Source organism: Festucalex cinctus, chromosome 16 (genome assembly GCF_051991245.1).
Source record: "Festucalex cinctus isolate MCC-2025b chromosome 16, RoL_Fcin_1.0, whole genome shotgun sequence".
In the NCBI taxonomy this organism is placed as follows: domain Eukaryota; kingdom Metazoa; phylum Chordata; class Actinopteri; order Syngnathiformes; family Syngnathidae; genus Festucalex; species Festucalex cinctus.
Genome location: NC_135426.1, coordinates 4832501 through 4855624, shown reverse-complemented (window position 1 = coordinate 4855624; position 23124 = coordinate 4832501). Strand labels below are relative to the sequence as shown.

The window sequence follows — 23124 nt, the reverse complement described above, 5'->3', positions numbered from 1 at the left end:
TTGTCTTCAGGTGCCACGCTGTCGCCATCTCCTGGTCAGTATGAGAAATGCTGTCAGGAAAACAAAATATCAAAAACAAAATATCACATTCCTTGTAGAAGCCATGCGTTCTGGCCTTTTTTTTTTTTTTTTTTTAATGTTATTTAACAAATTCAGACAATACGTTCATTCAATCTAGTACTCTGACAAAATTCTTCGTGGAGATTTGCACTAATTTTAATGTATTTATATAATTTCTTAAGCCCGTAGTATGTTATAGAATAACATTTTTCTGTTCCTTGTTCCTTGCGCGAAACATTTTCTTCGTCCTGGTGGAACGTAAAAAAAATAAAAAAAATAAAAAACCGAGTCCACCCGGAGTCGGACACTCCATCCTGCTATTTGTCGCATTGGCGAGTGCTCACCAGCCAGGGTATGCAAGTTCATCTCAGTTTATTAATAGTCATAAGTAATGTCACACAAGTTCACAAAAGTGTTTTTAAGACAAGTCTGGCTCAGTTTGGTGTGTGTTTTGTTTGTGTGTGTATCGTACAAACTTTCTACACAGTGCAGTTATAAATAGATGAGCACAAAGAAGGGAAAATGAGAATATTGCAACAGGAAAAATAGAATTCTTATGAAAACAGAGAGGATTTTTTTTAGCACCATCTATCCCCTCGTCAGATTATAGAATAAAATCAAGTTTCATCAAAGTTTTCCCCCTAAAAAATGAATTTTCACACAAATTCTACGTGAGCAGTGTGTCTTTAGTCTACAGGAAAATGTGGGCTTACATCATTTCATGTACATCAAAAAACTGCATCATCATCATCATCATAAAGGACAGCATGTTAAATGAGGGAAAGCCCTGTTTTGTTTTTAATGGAAAAAATAAGGTGGGAAATGTTGCCATCCAATAAATAGAGGGAATGTTTTTTTTTCTTCTTAAATTAAATGTACAATTTCCCCTCTCCAAGAGGCCACACAACAAGCAGGCGAGCACCAACCAAAAGAAACAAAACAACTTTGAATATTCATCATTTCCAGGAGCAATAAATGTATATTTAAAAAAAACAAACGAACAAAAAACACACACAAAGATAAATTGAACCCCCAGCCCTAAAAAAAAATATCAAAACCCGTATGTCTTGAAGCATTCCAAACAATTGTACATTTCAAACTTCTTAATGCTTTAGAAAAAAAACAACTTCCATACTCTCTCTTATTCGTATTTTTTTCCATTTTCTAAATACAAGTGACAAGGCCAATGTGGTATATATAATCTAGGCGAAACTAGTTTCCAAAAAAAAAAAGAATAAATTATTTTCATTTCAAAACCAAAGAGCATGTACAAAATGTATTCAGTATCCAAGACAACAAAAAAAGAACAAAAGTTGTTTTTGACAAAAGCACCATCTGAGAGGTGTAAACTGCTGCGTCGTCATCTGTAAACAGTTCAAAAGTTGAGTAAACAAACCCTTCAAGAATCAACATTGAAAGTCTTCTTTTGCTTTTTGTCCCGACTCGCAGGAGTTTTGGTTGTGGCTTGGGGAGACGTGGGAAAGGGGGAGTCCTGTCACCGTGACGACGACGACAACGACGACAAGGAAGAGGTGGAGGTGGAGGAGGAGCAGGACGCGGAGGAGAAGGCCTGGAAGAGAGGAATGATGAGAGGAGGGAAGGGGAAAAAAAAAAAAAAGGGACAAGTGACTTGGTCGCAAGTCGTCGTACCAGACTGAAGGAATCGTACGTGCCGGTCAGCTCCTCCATGGAGTATTGCTCCAGCACCACCACGTTGTTGAGGTTGGGGGTGCGCTCGCGCGCGCAGTCTTCGCAGTGCACCACGTACGTCTTCCTGCTGCTGCTCTCGCTCGTCACAAACAACAAATTGAACACTTCCACCTACAAGCCAAAAAAGGTCAAACGGTAAACCCGACATCCATTACAGGTTCCCGGCCCGACTAGTTCGTGTTTTTGTTTTTTAACAGATGAAAATAACTTTTTCCATGTTTATGTTGTGTGTAATTCCACTGGCGACCACTTGATGGCGGCACACTTACATATGAAAGATTTTTTTTTTTTTTTTTTCAAAATTTCAAATACAGTACAAATCAAATAGATACAATCGCATTTCAATCAATTTCAACATGCACATAAAGAGTACAAACAAACAAACGAGCAAACAATAGAGCATAGGGCATTTCCATTTCAAATAAAAGACAAAAAAGGGCAATGAAAAAAAAAATCACAAGTAGTTTTTTCAATAAATTACGCCATCTTGCTGTATTTATGGTATAAATGAGTAGCAGCGAATTACTGTAAGATTTCAGTTTCTTTTTCCAATGAGCAATATTTGCCTACAGAAACGACATTTGTGTGTATATAGTGTTTACCTAGTAAAATTATAATGATTATGCAAAAGTCAAAAATTATTATAAATATATATATATATATATATATATATATATATATATATATATTGTGATGGTAAGATTAGCAATCTGTGTTGAAAGTCAAGCCAAATTTTTTTGAAAACTCGCATACAAAGAAAAGATGATCCAATTCTTCATTTCCATTTCACAAAAAAACACAATTTCCCACATTCATCTTAAATTTCTTCTTCAAAAGTTCTTTTGTTGGGTAAATATTGTTCATCATTTTATTTAAATTCAAGTTCCTTTGTTTTTGCTGGGATGGGAAATTTCAAATATTGACATTGAATCGCTTTTCTATCTTCTAATTTCAAGTTATTAAGAATATAGTCATGTTTTATTGAAGTAAATAAACAATTATACGTTCATATGAAAGAACAAAAGAGGAAGTGCAGCCGAGTTTTTGTTGACAATGACTGCACGTTGTTGTCTGCTGGAAATCCTGCTTTATATTTTGTAATGTACACCTCTGGGTATGATTATAGATATATAGTTATATTGTGAGATGACGATTATTTGGAAAAGACAGGATTTGTTTTGTGTAAGCATATTGCTCTCTCAATCCAGTATGTGTCAAAATGTGTTTGTACTATTTTCAAAGTGTGTTTACAGATCTTGTCTAGAGAGTATTCGAATAGTTGATCCTTATATTGTGAATTTCATTTGTGGCGACGATTGTCCGGAACGATTGAAGGCGACCACATTTAATGCACGAACCTTTAGAATGATTTGAAATGTGATTTGAAGTCCATTTATTTTGATATGAACCGTCGGAATAAGAACGTTTGAAAGTGTGTCACACAGAAGTGACGTCATCGAGCAGCAGCTAACAGAAAAGCACCAAAAGATGATGTCGCTCCTATGGTGTTTTTTTTTTTTTTTTTTTAAATATTGTGCACAAGTAATACACATTTAAGAAAGAAGAAAAAAAAAAGTAAAACTAATCCTAAATAAATAACTAAAACTAATAAAAACTAACAGAGCCACCCTGAAAACTAATTAAAACTAAATTTAAAAATACAAAACGAAATGAAAAAACTATCTCAAATGAAAATTCCAAAAGTATAATAACCCTGGTAACTTGCAGCGATGGCCCCCAGAGGGCGCAAGTACCACATCAGTGACTTTTGAAGAAGGTTCTTTTTCAGTCCGCAACTTGAAGCAAATCAAGCATGTACTCACGTCGCACTCGTTGCAGTAGTACGCGGGCTCGTCCTTGACTCGGCCCTGGTACGAGATCTTCTTGCCTTGGGCCACCAGTTGGTCGCGCAGGATTTGGATGCGCTTCATGGACTGTAGAAGGCAGTGTCTGCAAAGGAACGTCAACAGACATATATGATATTACCACCATTCCCAAAATGTATTTATTCTCTTTGCAGATGACACCACTTTTAATTTATGTCAGGACAATTATATATTATGTACTGCAAGTCACAGAGTGAAGTGGTTTCATGCCAACAGTGTGTCTATAAACTTTAGTACAAGCAGATTTATGATTTTTAGCTACAGAAATATTGATGTTGTAGCAACACTGACTGTGCAAGGTATAGAAATAGAAAGGATTACTGAAATACACTTTTGAGGTATTATTATTGATAAACACTTAACTTGGAAATGACATACAGAATATGTCAACTCTAAGGTAACACAAAGTATATCAGTTGTACACAAGACTAAAGAATCATTCAACAAGAAAGCTTTGTTATTGTTATGTAATTCATTGATTGTTCCATACCTGACTTATTACATTAAAGTGTTTGAGTGCGCCTGCAAAACCTACACCGAACCCATCTTTCTTTTACAGAAACATGCTATTTTTCTTGTTTTCGGATGCGGATACAGAGACCACACTAATCTATTATTGATACAACTCAAAACTTTCAAATTCAATGAATTAATGGAGTTTAACCGTCTTAAAATAATGTTTAAAGCCCATCATGAAATTTTACCAGTTAACTCATTCAAACCCAAAAACGTGTACACGTTTTGTAATACTTTACTCGCAAAAAGACATTTACGTTTTTTTTGTATTTTTTTTTTTTAATTCAAGAGCATACAGAAGGCTTTGATGCAGCTTCTGACATGAAGAGGTGGCTTAAAGCAATGCTAGTTATTTAATAAAACGGCTAGCAGGCGGCAGCCTGAGATAAGAGATCAGCCAGGGCCATGTTGCAACAAGCTCTTTTTGTCACTGTTTTCACCAGGAATGTCAATAATGATGAAACTGAACTATATTCTAACACTAATTGCTGCAAAACGGAAACAGATACAAATATACTTTTTTTTCATGATGAAAGAAGAGACTCTAATCTTTCTTTTGGTAGGTTCCATGTTTTGATAGCAATAGAACACAATATTCCGTGGGCCTTGCAAAATCAGTCCAAATCCAGTAAAAGAGCTTTGAGCAAATGGGGGTTGTTTTAATGAAAATGGCTGGGAGTGAATGAGTTAATATACAAATTAAATAAAATTTAAAAAAAGGGGGGGGGGGGGTGAGTATTAATTAAGAGGAACATATATTACAGTTTTTTTCATGGAATGACATCAAATTGAATTGAATTGAACGTCAAGAGACAAAGTCCAGCACGAGAGATCTAGCAAAACTAAAAGCAACACTCGCAACTGCATGGAGATGATTTTTGATTTATTGATTGATTGATTTCTAAAAATGGGAAAGTACTCACCTGATCATCTTGTAGGTGTCCGGGTCGGTGATCTTAAGCGTGCGGGCCACGTTCCACGACACGTGAATCATGGGTACGATGGACTTGACCTTCTTGACTTCGTTCCACTCAAACCTCTCCAGGGCCAGCTGGTACTGGTAAGCTGCACGCGGACCGCACAAACAAGCGCACCATCAATAAGCACATGTGGATTTCTCCGCCATTCACCCTTTTTTTTCCCCCCCCCTCTTGTTACCGTTGAGGGGTCCCACGTTCCAGGCGATGTTGTTGCACCAGCCCACAGCCTGGACCCAGTGGACCGTGCCGGCGTTGATCCACACCAAGTCCCCCGGCCTCTGGATGAAACGGTACACGGGGATGTTGGCCTTGTAGAGGTCCTCCAACACGGGCCACCAGGAGCCTGTCAGGTAGTCCACCCCATGCCTGCATGAGTCAAAAAAAAGATAAACCAAAATGTTGGACCGTCACACTATGTTGGTCGTAGTGCAGGGGTCAGCGACCTTTCCTGTCATAAAGAGCCATTTGAGGCCAACTAAATAACCACAAATTAAAACTGTGTGCGAGTGTTAGTCTAATGTACTGAGGGCCCAAGAGATAATTAAAACTGCACCATCCAAAACGTAGAGATTCATTTTCTTCTACCTTTCATCTTGCATTTTTGGATATTTTTTTTGTGGTCATTTTTCATACTTTTTTTTTTTTTTTTTTTTACATTTTCTGCCCTTTTTGTTATAAATTTTCTGACATTTTGGCAATTTTGTGGACATTTTATGCATTTTATGCTTTTCCTCTTCCCAATTGGGCATTTTATGGTCACTTTTTGGGACATTTTTATGTATTTTTTCATCTACCTTTGTCTCTCTTTTTCTGATAACTTAAAAATGTGGACTCCAACCTATTTTTTGTTTAATATTTAATTAGGGCCCGAGCAGCGACCGTAAAGGCAAAAAAATATAAATTTCTACTTTTGTTGTTGTGTTTTTTTTTTTGGTTTTTTTTGCGTCATCTTGTCAGGTACTCACTTCTCACAGAAGTCATTGATGGCCTGCCAGTTGTTCTCATGCACGGAGAACCATTCGCAGTCTCCGGGGCCGATGTTGATGTTGACCGAGCAAAAGTTGTTGTTCTCCTGGTGGCCTGCGGCACAGGACGACAAACATAAGGCGCGCTCCGTTGACTGGGGGGGGGAGGAGCTACGGCGGCTTACCTGGCGTTCGGCTCCCCGGAACCTTCATGTAGAGCTGGACGGTGTTCATGCCCAGGATGGTGTGTCCCACGTGGCTCAGCATGTTCCCGCTGGACGCCACGCGCATGAACGCCGGCAGCTTCTGGAGTTCTTGCAATTGCGCTTTCCATCTGAAAGACACACGTTGGCGGCGGTGTTGTCATTGTCACGGTCGGTCGGAACACAGCGACAGCGGCACTTTTTACCTCTTGGGATCCGACAGGTCGATATTGGTGCCAAATTTAATGATCTTGCCCACTGACTTCTGCTCGCCGCTGTGGACACAATTCAGAATTGAGTGGAAACAAGCAAGGTTATTTGAGTTCACTACAACCAACAAAAAAAACTCAAACTAAAATTCAAAAAACAACATCGGTAATGAAATAATAATAATAATAAAAAAAAAAGCTTTTTAAAAAATTAAAATAAACTGCATTTTATGTTTACTAAAACTAACTATAATGACAGCAAAAATGTTTTCGTATTTGGTAATTAATTTAATGGATGAGCATTTGGGGATGATTTTAAAATGTGATTTGAAGTCGATTTATTTTGACATGAACCGGATTAAGGATGTTTGGAAGTGTGTCACACAGAAGTGACATCATCTGGCAGCAGCCAATAGAAAAACACCTTCAGATGACTCCCATGGCGATTTTCTAAATATTGCACACAAGTTATACACATTTAAAAAAAAAAAAAAAAAAAAACTAAAACTAATCAAAACTAACAGAACCACCCTAAAAACTAATTTAAAAAAAATAAAAAAAACTAGAGCTGCGAGCAGCTATAAAGGGCCCTCGCAGCCCGGGCCACGTTGGGGTCCTTGCACGTTGGGGTACTTGCACGTTGGGGTACTGGCACGTTGGGGTACTGGCATATTGGAAGCAAAATTTCTTTGAAAATGGCATAATAAACGTTTACATGTCGAATATTTTTTTGCCAGTGTGTGTGTCAAGCTCAACGGGTTTTGGTGATTGTTAAGACCTGCAAAAATCAGCGTCCTTTTTTATTTTTAGGCAATGAGTTGCCCTGATTGGTATTTTTTTGTAAAAGTGTATATACACATCATCGCTCGTTGTACTCATTGCACAATGTTACTTTTATTGTCCAAAGGGGCAATCAAAAATGAATAAAACAAAATGGAAACGTACATACGTTTGGATCGGTGTGAAGCCAGTGAACAATTTGAGTGGTGGAAACTAAAAGAATATTCATAAATGACTTAGTTATCACACTTAGAATGAGTGTACATTTTTTGTACAAAATACGGTATGTGGGGTATTTTTTATTTTTTTTTATATAAGCCTCAAGGGCTAGGTGGCGCTGTATTTATAACTGAATGTTGTCATAGAGATACCTTCAGGCCTTGATTATAAGCATACATGTCAAGTGTGGGATTTTTTTTGGAGCATGTACCGTGGAGTTATTAAGCATATCCTTCATTCACGATATTGCTTTTAATGTCCATAGAGGCTATCAAAAAAAAATAAAAAAAAATATATGTTTGGATAAGTCTGATGCCAGTGAACATTTTGAGTGGTGGAAACTAAAAAAATATTCATAAATGACTTAGTTATCACACTTAGAATGAGTGTACATTTTTTGTACAAAATACCATATGTGGGGTATTTTTTTTTCATGCCTCAAGGGCTAGGTGGCGCTGCATATATAACTGAATGTTGTCATAGAGATAACTTCAGGCCTTGACGATAAACATACATGTCAAGTTTGGGATTTTTTGGAGCATGTACCGGGGAGTTATCAAGCATATCCTTTTTCATTGTGAAACACAAATTTTGATGCCCCGCCCTCATCATATAGTATTTCGAAAAGTCAAAATTTTTCCCCCTGTCGTTGGCTCAGGTCTTGACATGGTCCAGGCCAAGTCTTAACTCAGTCGGATGAAACGTGTAGGAGAAGTGGGCAAAAGTCTGCCCCCTGTGAATGTGCAAAAATCGTCAAAAATGGGACATTCAAAAATTCGTAGCTCACTTCCTGTTCATTTTAGCATATGGGTCCAAGAGACTTTTTTTGTAGGTCTTGGGCTCCCTCATACACCTAAAAATATTCGGCGTTCTTGCTTAAACGTACAACCGGGGCTGCTTCGTTAAAAATTTCGAGGGGGCGCTATTGAGTCATTTTTGTAAAAATAGCACAATCAACAATAAAATATTGCTCATTTTACCAGGCCAGATGTGTGTGCCAAGTTTCAGGAGTTTCTGTGCATGTTTAGACCCTCAAAACTGGCGTTGTTTTCTTGGCGAACAGCGCTTAGCCACGCCTACAGCAATTCGCGAAAACTCACAAACTTCGTGTTGTGACATCATGAAGGCCGAAACCCTCCTCTGAGCAAATATGAGGTATGTCCAGTTAACGTGTTTGGAGAAAAACGTAGAAGAAAATTCGTAAGAAAAAAAATTGCCACTAGGTGGCGCTATCAGTTAGATGAAATGTAAGTTAGTAGATGTCTTTAGAGCTGGACTCTCATCAAATGTGTGAAATTTTGAGAAGATAGGATCATCTCGGTCAAGTTAATGCAGCTTTTATTTTCACGAAAAATCTTCAGATTTTGCGTCACCGTAGCGGCCACGCCCTTTGACGAAAAGTTACAATATTCGGTGTGGGGCATGATCAACATCTTAAGGCTTTTCTGACCAATTTTCAAATGGATCCCTTCAACAAGCTCAGCACAGTAGCTAAAAACGTAAAGTATGACATTTATTGTAACCACTAGGTGGCGCTATATGTATAACTGAATTTTGTCATATAGATGTTTTCAGGCTGTGACTATTACGTTGCCTGAGAAGTTTGAGATTTTTTGGAGCTTGAACATGGGAGTTATTAAGCATTTGCTCTTTCTGGACAAATGAAATTTTAAAGGCAATATTTGATGCTCCGCCCCCGTCGTATAGTATTTCGAAAAGGCAAGATGTTTTGCCCAGCTGTTCTCTTAGGTCTTGAGATGATAAATGCCAAGTTTGAAGTCAATTGGATGAAAAATGTTTGCAAAGGGGGAAAAAGCATGACCACAGTGAATGTGCCAAAATAGGCCAAAATTGGACATTAAAAAATTCATAGCTCACTTCCTGTACATTTTAGCTACATGGTCCCAATAGACTTTTTTGTGCGTCTCGGGGTGCTACACGTGCCTGCCAATTTTCGTTGCTCTAGATCAAACGTGTCGGCCTTGGTTTTTATTTTTCTACGCTAGGGGGCGCTATAGAGTCGCGTTGTTATAACGACTTCATAATATCAAATTTTTCGCCGGACCTGAGGAGTGTGCAAAGTTTGGTGAGTTTTCGTGAATATTTAGGTACCCAAAATCGCGATTGTTTGCGGAGAATAAAGAAGAAGAATAATAATAATAACTAGAGCTGCGAGCAGCTATAAAGGGCCCTCGCAACCCGGGCCACGTTGGGGTACTTGCACGTCGGGGTACTGGCACGTTGGGGTACTGTCAAATAGGACAAGGACCATCTAAAATGTTTTTGACAAGCCTTGTGTGTGCAAAGTTTAATCAAAACGCAAAATATGGTGTGCAATTCCCAAAATAAATTCAAAATGGCGGACTTCCTTTTAGGTTTAGCATACGGCTACAGAATACTTTTTGTAGGTCTTAAGCTAATAGGTATGCCTCCCAGTTTTCAGAAATCTAGGTCAAGTCATCTTTAGTTGTGTATCGCTTGAATCATGCAATTGGAAATGCTCCATAAAAATGCATAGAGGGCGCTATTGAGCACAACGTTGGGTTACTTGCACGTCAGGGTACTGGCACGTTGGGGTACTGTTACATGGAACAAGGACCATTTAAAATGTTAGTTTTTTCCATGCCTTGTCTGTGCAAAGTTTAATGAAAAAGGCCAAAAATGATGTATAATTCCCAAAATAAAATCAAAATAGCGGACTTCCTCTTTGGTTTGGCAAATGGCTACATAAAACTTTTTTGTAGGTCTAGCATAATCATACAATCGGAAATGCTTCATAAAAATGTCTAGAGGGTGCTATTTATTGCAAATTGCACAATAAATCTCTGAAAATTCATGTTCATGACAAGTCTGATGTGTTTGCAAAGTTTCATGAGTTTTCATGTGTATATAAAAAAAAAAAAAAGCAGCACTTGACAAACAATGCAATGCTATGGCAACAGCGTGTTACAAAATAAAAAACTTTCGATTACTTTGCATCTTAAACATCTTAAGATGAAACACACCAAGTTTGAAGACAGTCGGATAAATTTTGTAGGAGGGGTTCGTTAAAATATGACCCCTGAAAAAGGCCACAAAAAATGGCAACAAATCCCATCATAAATCAAAATGGCAGACTTCCTGTTTGGTTTAGCACATGGTTCCAAGAGACTTTTTTGTACATCATGGGCTCTTATGTATGCCTGCAAATTATCATAGCGCTAGGTGAAACGTACAACCAGGAATGCTTCGTTAAAGAGGAGTTTTTTTTAGCTCAAAATGTGATGCCCGGCCCCTGGGGGACTTCCTGTTGGGTTTAGCACATGGCACCAAGAGACTTTTTTGTACATCCTGGGCTGTTATATATGTCTACAATTTTTCGTCGCTCTAGCTGCTTCGTACAACTGGGAATGCTTCACTAACTCATTCAATCCCAAAAACGTATAAATACGTTTTTAATACTTGTCCTGCACTCCCAAAAACATATAACTGTTTTTATGCTAAAGCATACAAAAGGCTTTGATGCAGTTTCTGACCTGAAGAGGTCACTTAAAGCAATGATAATTATTACAAAAAACACCCAGCAGGTGGCAGTAGAGTATAAGAGATAAGCCAGGGACACGTTGCTACATGCTCTTTTTGTCAGTATTTTCAAAAGATTTGTGAATAATGATGAAACTTGGCTACATTCTGATGCTAATTGCTGCAAAATGGAAACATATAAATACACTTTTTTTTTCCTGATGAAAGAAGAGACTCATCTTTCTTTTGGTAGGTTTCAGGTTTTTAGTTTTTATTAATTTTTTTTATAGCAATAGAACACAATATTCTTTGAGCCTTGCAAAATCAGTCGAAATCCGGTAAAACACTGGGAGCGAAGGATGTTGCTTCAGTCAAAATGGCTGGGAGTGAATGAGTTAAGAAGGATTTTTTTCCTTTGCAAAAAGTGCATGCCACGACAACAGCGTGCGACGAAATAAAGAGCTTTCAATAACTTTTCATCCTCAACATCTTAAGATGAGTCACACCAAGTTTGAAGATGATCGGATAAACTCTGTTGGAGGAGTTCGTTAAAATATGACCCCTATGAAATGGCCCAAAAAATGGCAACACATTCCAAAGTAAATCAAAATGGCGGACGTCCTGTTAGGTTTAGCATATGGTTCAAAAAGAGTTTTTGTACCTCGAGGGCTGTTATATACCTCTACAAATTTTGGTAACTCTAGGTGAAACGTATGCTTTGTTAAAGAGGAGTTTTTTAGCTCAAAATGTGATGCCCGGCCCCTGGGGGACTTCCTGTTGGGTTTAGCACAGGGCACCAAGAGACTTTTTTGTACATCTTGGGCTGTTACATATGTCAACAAATTTTCGTAGCTCTCGCTGCTTCGTACAAATGGGAATGCTTCTTTAAGGATATTTTTTTTCCTTTGCAAACAGTGCATGCCATGACAACAGCGTGCGACGAAATACAAAGCTTTCAATAACTTTTCATCTTCAACATCTTAAGATGAATCACACCAAGTTTGAAGATGATCGGATAAACACTGTAGGAGGAGTTCGTTAAAATAAGACCCCAATGAAATGGCCAAAAAAATGGCAACACGTTCCAAAATAAATCAAAATGGCGGACTTCCTGTGAGGTTTAGCATATGGTTCAAAAAGAGTTTTTTGTAGGTCATAGCCTGTTACATATGTGTACCAATTTTCGTAGCTCTAGATTAAACGTACAACCGGCAATGCTTCGTGAAGTAAGAATTTTTAAACTCTAAATTTGATGCGTCACCGCCGTCATATAGTATATCAAAAACTTTAGATTTTTTACAATGATGTTGTCGCAGGTGTTGAGATGGTCCATCCCAAGTTTGAAGTCAATCGGGTTAACCATGTAGGAGAAGCGGGCAAAAGTATGACCCCTGTAAATGTGCAAAACTGGGCCAAAATTGGACATTCAGATGATCATACCTCACTTTCTGTCTATTTTAGGGTACACACATCAAAGAGGTTTTTGTTCATCTGGATGTGCTACGGGTGCCACACAATTTTCGTCGCCATAGGACAATCGTAGCGGGACAGGGATCCGTTTAACCTATGTAGGTGGCGCTATGGAGCCATTTTTCTGTTATCATGTATGGCGACTTTAAAATATCAAATTTTTCGCCAGGCCTGATGTGCGTGTAAAGTTTGGTGAGTTTTCGTTCACGTTTAGCGTCTCAAAAATGTGATTGTTTGCGGAGAATAATAATAATAATAATAATAATAATAATAACTAGAGCTGCGAGCAGCTATAAAGGGCCCTCGCAACCCGGGCCACGTTGGGGTATATGCAAGTCGGGGGACTTGCACGTTGGGGTACTGTTAAATAGACAAGGACCATGGAAAATAGAAATGCATTTGCCGTGCCTTGTGTGTAAAAAGGTGCAGTAAAAGGCCAAAAATGATGCACAATTCCCAAAATAAATTCAAAAGTGTGGACTTTCTGATGTGTGTGCAAAGTTTCATGAAAAGTCGCTCGTTTGATATTCAAAACCAGCATCTGTTCATTTGAAAACATTGCATGGCACAGAGATGGTGTGTGATCAAATAAAAAGCTTTTTGATGACTCTTAATGTGGTGTCGCTGTGCAACACATATGTATTCATGACATAGTGAAGTATTGTGACAGTTTTGTAGGGTCCAGCAAACAGTAAATGTGTGACAGTTATTCAAGAAAAAATGTAGCTTTGAAGCAGGCTAACCAATGACATCATCTAAAGGGGAAAAAAGCACATGAGCAAGCATAGGTATAAGTAGAGGAGAAAAAGAGATGAAAGAAGTGCGAGAGATGGAACAGGAGAGGAATGCAGCTGTTTATGTATAGCTGTTGTAACAGGACAGATTAAATAACACTTTAACCTGGGGTTAACAGCGCCCTAGGACAGATAAACTCTTTAGTGTAAAAGTTTTCTGGGACAGATGAATCCCTTGGGGTCAAAGAGTTTGGGTTAGCACATAGTCTGTCTTAGGATAATGTAACCTCCATGGATGAATTAGTCCTAGGACGCTTTGACCTGCGGGCTAAAACTTCAGGGGGGTTAACCTGTCCTGTTATATTGTGATCATCGTCTTCGTGCATGTCCTCAGTGGCTTCTTCTGTCTCTGTGGCAGCATTTGATACATCTGTAGAACAAAAAAGAATGAAGAATCATGTTAGATCTGTGAAGTTTGGTTGTCTTAGGTGTAGTTTACAGAACAGTCGTGTGCATATTTTTAGCATGGTAGTGTCTTAATACAAATGCATATTATGTAATGCACTGTATATGGATATTACAGACGTAATATTTGACGGTGATCTTATATTCATAGTTTTTGCCCGTTAATAAATAATATAGCTAGTAAGTAATAAGACACGCAAAAATGGTATAGTTGAATCATCTGGGTCAAAAAGCAATGTTTTAGGATTGTGTGATGAAATGATGAATAAAAGTAAGGATACGACAGGTACATAAATGGTTATGTAAGTGTAACGTGTTGGTGCAAAACGTTGTGGTCGTGTTGCATGTTACTCAATGGCTGTGTGTGTCAAAACGAGTTTATTTGAAAGAATATACAAATATATACACACGGACATATATATTTATACAGTATAACAGTACCGCATGTATTGGTTTTAAGGAAAGAGTTGAAAAGCAGTGTTCAGAAAAAAGCATAAGACGCACAAAGTACCATTTCACTACATGTAATAAGTTGTCAAGTAGACATGTGAATTAAGTGGTTAAGATAGTGGCTACTGTGCAAGTAAGCTTCAATTGTCTCTAAAAGGTTAGCATATGTGTTCTACATGATATCAATGGCTAGACGTGCTCGTGGAGAAACATTACAAACAGAAAAACACACTAAAGGTGCCTTTAACAAACCTGTTAATAAATGAGAACTTAATACATATATGTATGGCATACTGTATATGATTGAGAAAGTTGTCCTGTTTAGTTTATGTATTGTATACTTACGGAAAAAAGTTGGCAATCTTTGCGTATGGAGATGATTAGAGGGTCTTTATCAAAAGAGAATTTGCTTGGTGATTTGTTCATGTTCTGTAGAAAAGCAAAGGAGTAGAAATAAATACAGTATCATACTTCATAAACATACAAGAAATTTGTAGCTGTATTAACCATTGTTGGTATTTGAAGTGATAATTTAGGAATAGAAGTGTAGTGATTGCAGAATTTATAGAGTGCTTACCTTGTATGACTTTGTAGATGGAAATGTCTTTTGTTGAAAGAGCTCTTTGTTGTCTACTATATATGCAAGGACAAGCATAAGTAGGTGTGGTTATGAAGTACTTGACCATTGAAATAAAGCAGTGGTATCAAATGTATGGACCGTGGTTTGGCTCAGGCCTGCAAAGGGGTTTAATGTGGCACAAGAGATAATCTTGTAAGGTACAAAAAATAATAATAATATAATAGGTATGCCTCTGAGTTTTCACAAATCTAGGTCAAGTCAAGTCATCTTTAGTTATTTCGCGCTTGAATCATCCAATCGGAAATGCTCCATAAAAAATGTATAGAGGGTGCGATTTATTGCAAATTGCACAAGAAATCTCTAAAAATTCATGTTAATGACAAGTCTGATGTGTGTGCAAAGTTTCACGAGTTTTCACACATGTATAGATAAAAAAAAAACAAAGCAGCACTTTACTTGGCAACCAATGCATCGCTATAGCAGCAGCGTGCGACAAAATAAAAAACTTTCGATAAATTTGCATCTTAAACATCTTAAGATGAAACACACCAAGTTTGAACACGGTCGGATGAATTTTGTAGGAGGAGTTAAAATATGACCCCTAAAAAAGGCCACAAAAAAAGGCTACAAATCCCATCATAAATCAAAATGGCGGACTTCCTGTTTGGTTTAGCACATGGTTCCAAGAGACTTTTTTGTACATCGTGGGCTCTTATGTATGCCTCTAAATTATCATAGCGCTAGGTGAAACGTACAACCGGGAATGCTTCGTTAAAGAGGAGTTTTTTAGCTCAAAATGTGATGCCCGGCCCCTACGGGACTTCCTGTTGGGTTTAGCACATGGCACCAGGAGCCTTTTTTGTACATTGTGGGCTGTTACATTTGTCTCCAAATTTTCGTAGCTCTAGCTGCTTCGTACAACTGGGAATGCTTCATTAAGAAGGAATTTTTTCCTTTGCAAACTGTGCATGCCACGGCAACAGCGTGCGACAAAATAAAAAGCTTTCAATAACTTTTCATCTTCAACATCTTAAGATGAATCACACCAAGTTTGGAGATGATCGGATAAACTCTGTAGGAGGAGTTCGTTAAAATAAGACCCCTATGAAATGGCCCAAAAAATGGCAACACGTTCCAAAGTAAATCAAAATGGTGGACTTCCTGTTCGGTTTAGCATATGGTTCAAAAAGAGTTTTTTGTACCTTGAGGGCTGTTACATATGTCTTCAAATATTGGTAACTCTAGGTGAAATGTACAGCCGGGAATGCTTCATTAAGTTAGAATTTTGAAACACAAAATTTGATGCCTCGCCTCTGGCGGACTTCCTGTTAGGTTTAGCATATGGCACCAACAGGCTTTTTTGTAGATCATAGTCTGTTACATATGTGTACCAATTTTCGTAGCTCTAGATTAAACGTACCACCGGCAATGCTTCGTTAAGTAAGAATTTTGAAACTGTAAATTTGATGCCCCGCCACCGTCATATAGTATGTCAAAAACTTTAGATTTTTTACCATGATGTTGTCCCAGGTGTTGAGATGGTACAGCCCAAGTTTGAAGTCAATCGGGTTAACCGTGTAGGAGAAGCGGGCAAAAGTATGACCCCTGTAAATGTGCAAAAATGGGCCAAAATTGGACATTCAAATACTCATACCTCACTTCCTGTCTATTTTAGGGTACACATATCAAAGAGGTTTTTGTTCATCTGGATGTGCTACAGGTGCCACACAATTTTCGTAGCCATAGGACAATCGTAGCGGGACAGGGATCCGTTAAACCTATGTAGGTGGCGCTACAGAGCCATTTTTCTGTTATCATGTATGGCGACTTTAAAATATCAAATTTTTCGCCAGACCCGATCTGCGTGTAAAGTTTGGTGAGTTTTCGTTCATGTTTAGTGCCTCAAAAATGTGGTTGTTTGCGGAAAAGAATAATAACAAAGAAAAAGAAGAAGAAGAAGAATAATAACTAGAGCTGCGAGCAGCTATAAAGGGCCCTCGCAACCCGGGCCACGTTGGGGTATTTGCACGTCGGGGTACTGGCATGTTGGGGTACTGTCAAATAGGAAACCATCTAAATTGTAAACGTTTTTGCCATGCTTTGTGTTTTTAAAGTTTCATGGAAAGGCCAAAAACGATGCACAATTAACAAAATAAAATCAAAATGGATTGGCACATGGCTATATAGAATACTTTTTGAATATATTCGGCATGCCTGCCAATATTCACACATCTAGCTGAATCATATAATCGGAAAGACTTCATAAAAATGTCTAGAGGGCGCTATTGAGCCATTTATTACAAATAGCACAACAAATCTCTAAATAAAATATTCATGTTCTAGACAGGTCTGGTGCGTGTGCAAAGTTTTGTGAGTTTTCACCCATATTTAGACTCTCAAAAAAGCATTTTTCTTCACAAACAATGCATGGCTACAGCAAAGGCGTGTGACAAAATAAAAAAATTCAATAACTTTTCATCTTAAATATCTTAAGATGAAACACGCCAAAGAATGAAGACGATCTGATAAGTTCTGTTGAAAATATGACCCCTATAAAAGGCCCCAAAAAATTGCTACAAATACCAAAGTAAATCAAAATGGCAGACTTCCTTTTTGATTTAGCATATGGCTTTAGAAACCTTTTTGTAAGTCTTAGGCTGATAGGTATCCCAATTTTTACAAATCTAGCTGAATCATAAAACACAAAACATTTGCAAAAGCTTCATAAAAATGTCTAGAGGGCGCTATTGAACCATTTATTGCAAATTGAATAAGAAATCTCTAAAATATTCATGCTGATGACAAGCCTGATGTGTGTGTAAAGTTTCATGAGTTTTTGCACATGTTTAGACCAAAAAAAAAAAGTAACATTTTACTTGGCAAACAATGCATCGCCATGACAACGGCGTGCGACAAAATAAATAACTTTCGATAACTTTGCATCTTAAACATCTTAAGATGAAGCACACCAAGTTTAAAGACAGTCGGATAAATTTTGTAGGAGGAGTTCGTTAAAATATGACCCCTAAAAAAGGCCACAAAAAATGGCTACAAATCCCAACGTAAATCAAAATGGTGGACTTCCTGATTGGTTTAGCATATTGCTCCAAGAGACTTTTTTTGTACATCCTGAGCTCTTATGTTTGCCTGCAAATTATCATAGCTTTAGGTGTTTAATCAAAACGCAAAATATGGTGTGCAATTCCCATGCATTGCTATGGCAACAGCGTGTGACAAAATAAAAAACTTTCGATTACTTTGCATCTTAAACATCTTAAGATGAAACATACCAAGTTTGAAGACAGTCGGATAAATTTTGTAGGAGGGGTTCGTTAAAATATGACCCCTGAAAAAGGCCACAAAAAATGGCAACAAATCCCATCATAAATCAAAATGGCGGACTTCCTGTTTGGTTTAGCCCATGGTTCCAAGAGACTTTTTTGTACATCGTGGGCTCTTATGTATGCCTGCAAATTATCATAGCGCTAGGTGAAACGTACAACCGGGAATGCTTAGTTAAAGAGGAGTTTTTTAGCTCAAAATGTGATGCCCGGCCCCTGGGGGACTTCCTGTTGCGTTTAGCACATGGCACCAAGAGACATTTTTGTAGATCCTGGGCTGTTACATATGTCTACAATTTTTCGTCACTCTAGCTGCTTCGTACAACTGGGAATGCTTCATTAAGAAGGATTTTTTTCCTTTGCAAAAAGTGCATGCCACGATAACAGCATGTGACGAAATAAAAAACTTTCAATAACTTTTCATTTTCAACATCTTAAGATGAATCACACCAAGTTTGAAGATGATCGGATAAACTCTGTAGGAGGAGTTTGTTAAAATATGACCCCTATGAAATGGCCAAAAAAAATGGCAACACATTCCAAAGTAAATCAAAATGGCGGACGTCCTGTTAGGTTTAGCATATGGTTCAAAAAGAGTTTTTTGTAAATCGAGGGCTGTTATATACCTCTACAAATTTTGGTAACTCTAGGTGAAACGTACAGCCGGGTATGCTTTGTTAAAGAGGAGGTTTTTTTAGCTCAAAATGTGATGCCCGGCCCCTGGGGGACTTCCTGTTGGGTTTAGCACAGGGCACCAGGAGACTTTTTTGTACATCTTGGGCTGTTACATATGTCTACAAATTTTCGTAGCTCTAGCTGCTTCGTACAACTGGCAATGCTTCTTTAAGGATATTTTTTTTCCTTTGCAAACAGTGCATGCCATGACAACAGCGTGCGACGAAATACAAAGCTTTCAATAACTTTTCATCTTCAACATCTTAAGATGAATCACACCAAGTTTGAAGATGATCGGATAAACACTGTAGGAGGAGTTCGTTAAAATAAGACTCCAATGAAATGGCCAAAAAAATGGCAACACGTTCCAAAATAAATCAAAATGGTGGACTTCCTGTTAGGTTTAGCATATGGTTCAAAAAGAGTTTTTTGTAGGTCATAGCCTGTTACATATGTGTACCAATTTTCGTAGCTCTAGATTAAACGTACAACCGGCAATGCCTCGTGAAGTAAGAATTTTTAAACTCTAAATTTGATGCGCCACCGCCGTCATATAGTATATCAAAAACTTTTCATTTTTCACAATGATGTTGTCCCAGGTGTTGAGATGGTACATCCCAAGTTTGAAGTCAATCGGGTTAACCGTGTAGGAGAAGCGGGCAAAAGTATGACCCCTGTAAATGTGCAAAAATTGGCAAAAATTGGACATTTAAATACTCATACCTCACTTTCTGTCTATTTTAGGGTACACACTTCAAAGAGGTTTTTGTTCATTGGGATGTGCTACAGGTGCCACACAATTTTCATAGCCGTCGGACAATCGTAGCGGGACAGGGATCCGTTTAACCTATGTAGGGGGCGCTAAGGAGCCATTTTTCTGTTATCATGTATGGCGACTTTAAAATATCAAATTTTTCGCCAGGCCTGATGTGCGTGTAAAGTTTGGTGAGTTTTCGGTCACGTTTAGTGTCTCAAAAATGCGATTGTTTGCGGAGAAGAATAATAATAAGAATAACTAGAGCTGCGAGCAGCTATAAAGGGCCCTCGCAACCCGTGCCACGTTGGGGTATTTGCACGTCGGGGTACTGGCACGTTAGGGTACTGTTTCATAAGAAACCGTCTAAATTGTAAATGTTTTGCCATGCTTTTTGTGTTTGTTCACATTGCTATGGAATGCTTTGTCGAGGTATTCGGCTGATAGGTATGCCTCCCAATATTCACACATCTAGCTGAATCATATAAAAAAAAAAAATTCTTTGCAAACAATGCATCGCTACAGCAAAGGCGTGCCACGTTGGGGTACTTGCACGTCGGGGTACTGGCACGTTGGGGTACTGTCAAATAGGACAAGGACCATCTAAAATGTTTTTGACAAGCCTTGTGTGTGCAAAGTTTAATCAAAACGCAAAATATGGTGCGCAATTCCCAAAATAAATTCAAAATGGCGGACTTCCTTTTAGGTTTAGCATACGGCTACAGAATACTTTTTGTAGGTCTTAAGCTAATAGGTATGCCTCCCAGTTTTCACAAATCTAGGTCAAGTCATCTTTAGTTGTGTATCACTTGAATCATACAATTGGAAATGCTCCATAAAAATGCATAGAGGGCGCTATTGAGCACAACGTTGGGTTACTTGCACGTCAGGGTACTGGCACGTTGGGGTACTGTTACATGGAACAAGGACCATTTAAAATGTTAGTTTTTTCCATGCCTTGTCTGTGCAAAGTTTAATGAAGAAGGCCAAAAATTATGTATAATTCCCAAAATAAAATCAAAATAGCGGACTTCCTCTTTGGTTTGGCAAATGGCTACATAATACTTTTTTGTAGGTCTAGCATAATCATACAATCGGAAATGCTTCATAAAAAGGTCTAGAGGGCGCTATTTATTTCAAATTGCACAATAAATCTCTGAAAATTCATGTTCATGACAAGTCTGATGTGTTTGCAAAGTTCCATGAGTTTTCATGTGTATAAAAAAAAAAAGCAGCACTTGACAAACAATGCATTGCTATGGCAACAGCGTGTTACAAAATAAAAAACTTTCGATTACTTTGCATCTTAAACATCTTAAGATGAAACACACCAAGTTTGAAGACAGTCGGATAAATTTTGTAGGAGGGGTTCGTTAAAATATGACCCCTGAAAGTTTTTCCTTGCCCGGTTGGAGGGTTAGATCAGGGGATGTCGCAACTTGTTTGTGGTTAAGTGCTACAGAAGTAAATGTGTCTTAACAACCTCATGATTGAATGTGTTTTCAATTCTCTAGGATGTGATTGGATTGTATCAATTAAATGTTCTTATAACTGATTCAGTGAGTAGTAAAAATAGTGTGTCAAGTATAATGACATGAAATATAAGGAATACAAAAAACAAAACAAGAACCCTCTAAATTACACATTTTGTTCCAGGCTTTATGTGCGTGCATAGTTTGAGTATACACCTAGGTTTAGGCCAGGAGTGTTCAAACCTTTTGCAAAGAGGGCCGGGTATGGTAAGGTGAGAATGTGTGGGGCCTAATCAGCCATTTAGTTTAGCCTGACATAATTTTTTTACATGCATATGTAAATATATATATGTGGACAAATGTGTACATATGTCTACAAATTTTTGTAGCTCGAGCTGCTTCGTCCAACTGGGAACGCTGCATTAAGAAGGATTTTTTTTTCCTTTGCCAAAAGTGCATGCCACGACAACAGCGTGCGACGAAATAAAAAGCTTTCAATAACTTTTCATCGTCAACATCTTAAGATGAATCACACCAAGTTTGAAGATGATCGGATAAACTCTGTAGGAGGAGTTCGTTAAAATAAGACCCCTATGAAATGGCCAAAAAAATGGCAACATGTTCCAAAGTAAATCAAAATGGCAGACTTCCTGTTAGGTTTAGCATATGGTTCAAAAAGAGTTTTTTGTACCTCGAGGGCTGTTACATATGTCTTCAAATTTTGGTCACTCTAGGTGAAACGTACAGCCGGAAATGCTTCATTAAGTAAAAATTTTGAAATGCAAAATTTGATGCCCTGCCTCTGGCGGACTTCCTGTTAGGTTTAGCATATGGCACCAACAGGCTTTTTTGTAGATCATAGTCTGTTACATATGTGTACCAATTTTCGTAGCTCTAGATTAAACGTATAACCGGCAATACTTCAGATGAAACATGCCAAAGAATGAAGACAATCTGATAAGTTTTGTAGAAAATATGAGGCCTATAAAAGGCCCCCAAAAAATGGCTACAAATAGCAAAGTAAATCAAAATGCCGGACTTCCTGTTTGGCTTAGCATATGGTTCTAAAAGACTTTTTTGTACATCGTGGGCTCTTATGTATGCCTCCAAATTATCATAGCGCTAGGTGAAAGGTACAACCGGGAATGCTTCGTTAAAGAGGAGTTTTTTAGCTCAAAAAGTGATGCCCGGCCCTTGCGGGACTTCCTGTTGGGTTTAGCACAAAGCAGCAAGAGACTTTTTTTGTACATCGTGGGCTGTTACATATGTCTACAAATTTTCGTAGCTCTAGCTGCTTCTTACAACTGAGAATTCTTCATTAAGAAGAATTTTTTTCCTTTGCAAACAAGTGCATGCCACGACAACAGCGTGCAGCGAAATAAAAAGCTTTCAATAACTTTTCATCTTCAACATCTTAAGATGAATCACACCAAGTTTGAAGATGATCGGATAAACTCTGTAAGAGGAGTTCGTTAAAATAGGACCCCTATGAAATGGCCAAAAAAATGGGAACACGTTCCAAAGTAAATCAAAATGGTGGACTTTCTGTTAGGTTTAGCATATGGTTCAAAAAGAGTTTTTTGTACCTTGAGGGCTGTTACATATGTCTTTAAATTTTGGTAACTCTAGGTGAAACGTACAGCCGGGAATGCTTCATTAAGTAAGAATTTTGAAACTCCAAATTTGATGCCCCGCCTCTGGCGGACTTCCTGTTGGGTTTAGCATATGGCACCAACAGACTTTTTTGTAGGTCATAGTCTGTTACATATGTGTACCAATTTTCGTAGCTCTAGGTTAAACATACAACCGGCAATACTACGTTTAGTAAGAGTTTTGAAACTCTAAATTTGATGCCCCACCGCCGTCATATAGTATGTCGAAAACTTTAGATTTTTTACCATGGTGTTGTCCCAGGTCTTGAGATGGTACATCCCAAGTTTGAAGTCAATTGGATTAACCGTGTAGGAGAAGCAGGCAAAAGTATGACCCCTGTAAATGTGCAAAAATTGGCCAAAATTGGACATTCAAATACTCATATCTCACTTCCTGTCTATTTTAGGGTACACACATCAAAGAGGTTTTTGTTCATCTGGATGTGCTACAGGTGCCACACAATTTTCATAGCCGTCGGCCAATCGTAGCGGGCCAGGGATC

At 38.1% G+C, this 23124-nt stretch overlaps 1 protein-coding gene across 6 annotated transcripts in view; it reads right to left on the bottom strand.

Moving 5' to 3' along the window:
- Nucleotides 1-415: 415 nt before the first annotated feature.
- kdm6ba (lysine (K)-specific demethylase 6B, a) overlaps nt 416-23124 on the bottom strand; it is a 140884-nt gene continuing 118175 nt past the window's right edge. For all 6 annotated transcript variants that reach the window (XM_077499582.1, XM_077499587.1, XM_077499584.1 and 3 more), the window contains 8 exons: nt 6527-6595; nt 6303-6451; nt 6118-6232; nt 5331-5518; nt 5096-5237; nt 3594-3720; nt 1711-1881; nt 416-1630 (listed from right to left, as the gene is read on the bottom strand). In XM_077499582.1, the coding sequence (XP_077355708.1) occupies nt 1556-1630; nt 1711-1881; nt 3594-3720; nt 5096-5237; nt 5331-5518; nt 6118-6232; nt 6303-6451; nt 6527-6595 (1036 nt within the window). In that variant the 3' untranslated portion in view covers nt 416-1555. The remainder of the gene's footprint in view (nt 1631-1710; nt 1882-3593; nt 3721-5095; nt 5238-5330; nt 5519-6117; nt 6233-6302; nt 6452-6526; nt 6596-23124) is intronic.